At 49.8% G+C, this 5,383-nt stretch overlaps 1 protein-coding gene across 1 annotated transcript in view; it reads right to left on the reverse strand.

The window, feature by feature from the left end:
- Pdpk1 (3-phosphoinositide dependent protein kinase 1) overlaps positions 1-5,056 on the reverse strand; it is a 61,173-nt gene extending 56,117 nt beyond the window's left edge. The window contains exon 1 of the mRNA XM_021220956.2: positions 4,905-5,056. Within this exon, the coding sequence (XP_021076615.1) occupies positions 4,905-4,928 (24 nt within the window). The 5' untranslated portion in view covers positions 4,929-5,056. The remainder of the gene's footprint in view (positions 1-4,904) is intronic.
- Positions 5,057-5,383: the final 327 nt, after the last annotated feature.

Here is a 5,383-nt window from a genome sequence, read left to right on the forward strand (position 1 = left end):
AAAAAAAAAAAAAAAAAGATCTGACCCATATATGTCCCAAACTTACAGTTTCCACACAACACTTCCTCCCCCATTGTATTGCCCTTTGAACCTGCCTTCAAAACAACTGCACTGCATACCCCACTGCCACCTGTCATCCCACAGACAGGCCTGCAGCACATTTGCACCTGCTGAGGGAGTCATTTCTGCACCACTTTGTTCCTCTGCAATGACTTGCAAAGAACTGAAAACCCACATGGATTGGACTCCCTGTGCACCCCACAGAAGACAGTACTTGGGAAGAGGAAAGCACACGCTGAGGGCCACTCGCCAAACATCACCTCAGAGAGCCTCATCTCCCGCTCCTACCAGCATCAATCAGTTGCCTGGGAGCACCTCAACTCCAGCTCAAGTGGCTCAGAAGATGAGGACAGGCTGAAAATGGAAACACATGTCCCCAGGAGCCACCTGTTCTTCCCCAAATCTTTACTGAAAGCAGCCTAGAGTCCAAGACTAGCCTGCCTTCAGCACTATATCGCTGCAGACAGCTGCTAGCTAAGACACTTTCCTTCTCATAAGATTCATATCAAAAATATTTTTTTCAAAAGTACTCAGACATTGGCTGGAAAGATGGCTCAGTGGTTAAGAGCAGTGGCTGCTCTTCCAGAGGACCCAGGTTCAATACCCAGAACTCACATGGCAGCACACAACTATAACTCTAGATCCAGAGGTTCTGGTGCCCTCACACATACATACATGCAGGCAGAACACCAATGAACATTAAAAAAAAAAACAACAAATCTTTAAAAAAAATAAAATAAGAAGTACTCAGATGTTAAGAGCACTTCCTGCTTTTGCTTGGAACCCAAATTTGGTTCCTGGAACCTACATATCAGGTGGCTTTATAACCACCTGTACCAAAAACTCCAAGGGATCAGCGAGCCTCTCCTGGCCTTTGAGGCACCGATGCACACGTGGGACTTACTCACAGATAAATATACACATACAAGTAAATATATAATTTTTTTTCAAAAAGAAGCATAAAACAATCCCTAACTTTCATCTCTTATGGGGTCCTCCCTTGCCTTCCTGGAGATGGAAACACATACTATTCTAGGACAGACATAAGAGCTAACTCAAGAAATGTAACATGGGGGGCTGGTGAGATGGCTCAGTGGTTAAGAGCACTGACTGCTCTTCCAGAGGTCCTGAGTTCAAATCTCAGCAACCACATGGTGGCTCACAACCATCTGTAATGAGATCTGACGCCCTCTTCTGGTGTGTCTGAAGACAACTACAGTGTACTTACATATAATAAATAATAAATAAATCTTTAAAAAAAAAAAAAAGGAAAGAAAGAAATGTAACATGGCAGGCTCAAGAAACAGCTCTGCAGTTAAGAACACTTTTTACTCTTGCAGGGGACAGGGGTCAGGTTCCCAGAACTCACATAGTAGCTAACTGCCATCTATAACTACAGATCCAGAGGCTCTAATGCCATCTAACCTCCAAAGACACTGTACACATAAGATGTGTGTGCGCGCACACACACACACACACACACACACACACAAATGATTTTTTGTTTGTTTTTTTGAGACACAGTTTCTCTGTGTATCTGTGTTGCCCTGGCTATTCTTGCACTCACTCTGTAGATCAGGCTAGCCTCGAACTCAGAGACCTGCCTACCTCTGCCTCTTGGCAGAGGGGATAAAAGGCATGTACCACCATGTCCCAGCTCAAAAGTAAATCTTACAAGGGGACCAATGGGGGGGGGGGATGGCTGGAGAGATGGCTTAGTGGTTAAGAGCACTGACTGCTCTTCCAGAGGTCCTGAGTTCAATTCCCAGCAACCACATGGTGGCTCACAACCAACTGAAATGGGATCTGATGCCCTCTTCGGGTGTGTCTGAAGACAGCAACAGTATACTCATACATTAAATGAAAAAATAAATCTTTAAAAGGGGATGAGGGGCTGGAGAGATTGCTCAGTGGTTAAGAATACTTTCAGAGGAGCCAGGTTCAAATCCCAGTACAAACATGGCAGCTCACAACTGAATGTAACTGTACAATTCCAGGGGATCTGACACATTCACACATACAGACATGCATACAATGCAGGCAAAATACCTATACATATGAAACAAATAATAATAATAAAAGCTGAGAGGTGGTGACACATGCCTTTAATCCCAGCACTTGGGAGGCAGAGGCAGGCGGATCTCTGTAGTTCCAGCCAGGGCAACATCACCAACATCACCTACATCACCACCACCAACCCCGGAGGAAAAAAAAAGAGATGTGTCATGGTCTAGTTGTGTCACACACCTTTAATCCTAACACTGGGGAAGCAGGCAGGTAGATAGATCTCTGTGAGTCCAAGGCCAACTTGATCCACAAAGCAAGTTCCAGGTTACTCAGAGGCTATATGAGATCCTTATCTCTTTTTTTTTTTTTTTAATCTTGATAATTTGAATTTTTGCATGCTTTTTAACTCACTAGCAGATGGAAGGCCCTTGGACAACCTAAAGCACCCTAGGTTCTCCTCAATTTGCCTTTTCTCCCTCTGACCAAACCACATCTCTTCCCAGAGGAGCAGGGGTCCAAGCATCATCCCAGCAGAGCACCAGCCCTCAGTGAGGAAGACTACACACAGCTTCTTCCAAGCAGGGGTTTTCTGAAAGGAGACACTGAAAATGGGCCCCAGGGGTCAAAGAACATGGTCATCTGCCCACAGAAATATACTGTTCCTCCTCCTCCAACAAGGCACAGTTAACATGCTTAGGAGGCTCAAGCTCCAGAAGACATCCTGGGTAGTGGCACTGAGGACTTCCTCACACCGGTGCTTGGCTAAGCTGCCCACGGATCCTCTCTTGGGAGATCCTCACGTGACAGAGTGACACTAGGTTCTCTGCCAAAACCTGGTCTGTTATTTCTGAGTCATGTACTTGACCTCTCTTACTTTAGTTCCATCACCTGTTAAATGGGAACAATATCTACCTCACAACACCAAACGAGTGAGGTACACATCTAAATACCTGCCTTGAAGAGCTCAATAAATGGTACTTAAAGCTCCGGCCCACCTTAACTGCAGACTTAGCTAGGCCTATTTCCACAGCCTCAGGCCATACTATTGGCATTACAAGGGAAAAGGGGAAAAGCTTTGAGGAAAATTAATTGAGACAGAGTCAGCAAGCCAGGTTAAAGTTCAAATGCAAATACACTTTAACTATGCAAATCTCCCGGTTCTCAGACCAAAAAAAAAAAAAAAAAAAAAAAAAAAAAATCCATCAATGGAACCATCTCAGCCTTTCCTAACAGGAAGCAAAGCACATTCTCACACGTGCAGGAACTCTAGGACAAGATGCAAGGCCTACTTCTTCTCATTTCCTTACAAAGAAGTCTATTGTGTTTATTCTGTAATTTCTTCTGCTCGCTAGGTTCCAGTGCTCTTAACACTGAAAAAGCTGTCCGATGAGAAGAAAATTGTAGATGTCAAATGCCTACCATGGAAGTGTCAAGACAAAGTGAGAAAACACACTTTTCCTCTTCCCATAGACAACATCAAATACACACCTTATACATTGCAAAAGCACCACTGTGTCAAAGTTCACTTCATAAACATCCAAAGTACTGTCACTCTGACTTCCACGATCATGTTTTTGCGTGCTAGCCCAAGCACCCCGGAGTAAAGACACAAGTGTTGCAACACCCTTTTGCCTTTCACCATTTTTCTGGATAGGTCCTCCTCCTTTTAGAATTTGGATTAATTACCATCCATCTCACAGTAGAGGGTTATAACTTCAAGTCCATGGATGAGATGCAGAAAGCTCTAGAGCCTCCGGGAACAACAAAATTCGGTGCAGCTGTGTATGCTGCTCAAAGGGAGCTCATACTTTCAGATTCTTAAAGGGGCTCATGACCCTCCAAAAACATTCAAAACCACTACCACAGTCGCATCCTAGACCACACTGAACCAAGTGAGTTTCTTCATTCCCCTCGAATAAAGAGACCAACAACCCTTTTCCCATCTCGTCCAACCCCCTGAAAGTTGGGGTGAGGATCGAACCCAAGAGTTCTGAACATGAGAAGCAAGCAGATTACCACTGAACCACAGCCCTAGCCCAAGGAAGTTTGCCTTTTGAACCACATTTTGCTCGGCGTCTGACATCTTCTCATCAACCACTTCATATCTCATACAAGGTAGACACGCTGATCTAAGAACTCTAAAACTTACCAGAAAATACAACTATGGATACTTTTAACAACACAAGAGAAAACAAACATTTCACCCAACAAGTGGTTGGTTTTGTCGTCCTCGTCCTTCCGCCCGCCCCCCAAACCCCTCCTCCCTGTCAAACTTCTGCTGCCCTCGCTGGGGCCTCCAAGCCCGGCCTCCCAGGGCTTCCCACCTCACTGAGCGTACAACGGCAGGCAAGAAGAGGACCGAAATGCCCCGCTGACCAAGAATCTGGAAAGGAGCCTCCAGCATCAGGTGCTACAGCAGGAACTCACATCTCCTGCATCCCAGGAACCTCCTCCAGGTAAAGGACGGAGAATGCTCCTCCGCGGGCAGGACCTCAAGGTAAGCCCGGAGGCTCGGCTCCAGGCTGCACGGAGCCGAAAACAAACTTTCCAGGCACTTCCACCCCGCCCGGCCGGGTGACACCTCCCGGCCTCCCCCGCCCTCCGCGCCCTGTCAGCGCCCCCGGCTGCCGCCGACAGCCCGAGTCGGGGCCCGCGCTCCCCGCCGCAGCCGAGAGGAACCCTCGGCCGGTGTCAACGGTCCTGCCCGCCACCCAGCCGCAGGTGAGGCGCCGCCCGGCCCGCGACACCGGGCCGCCCCGCCTCGCCCAGCAGAACCCAGGCGACCGCCACGCTCCCGGGTAACGGGCCGGTGCGCCCTACAGCAGCCGCGCGCTCACCAGCTGGCTGGTGGTCCTGGCCATGAGCCCCAAGTCGGCGCGGGCGCCTCCCCCGCAGCGTTGCGCTGCTCCGCGCCTCCTCAGCGTCCTCCTCCCCGCGGCGGAGCCCCAGCAATGGCCGCCCTCATCCTGCGCCCGCCCCGCCGCCTGCCGCCCCCAGCGCCACCCCGCCTCCGCGCGACGCTGAGCAGGACTTCCGCGACGTAGCCGCCGCTCCTCTCGCCCATTGGTCAGGATAGCTGTCGCTCGCGGCGGCCCCGCCCCCGACCAGGAGCCGTATTTCCGGGTTGGGGCCCGGCGCGCCTGTAGAGGGAGGCTGAGCGAGCCAATCCGAGGTGACGGGGAGGGGCCCGGACGGGAGCGCCGAGCTGTCAGCCGCGTTCCCTGTCGGGTAAACTGAGGCTCGGTCGCCAGCGGGCCAAGGTCACGCCTGGGGCAGCAGCATGGCTGAGCTCGAACCTACTGCCTGGACAACCTGA

This window comes from Mus pahari, chromosome 21, assembly GCF_900095145.1.
Source record: "Mus pahari chromosome 21, PAHARI_EIJ_v1.1, whole genome shotgun sequence".
NCBI classification, from domain to species: Eukaryota; Metazoa; Chordata; class Mammalia; order Rodentia; family Muridae; genus Mus; species Mus pahari.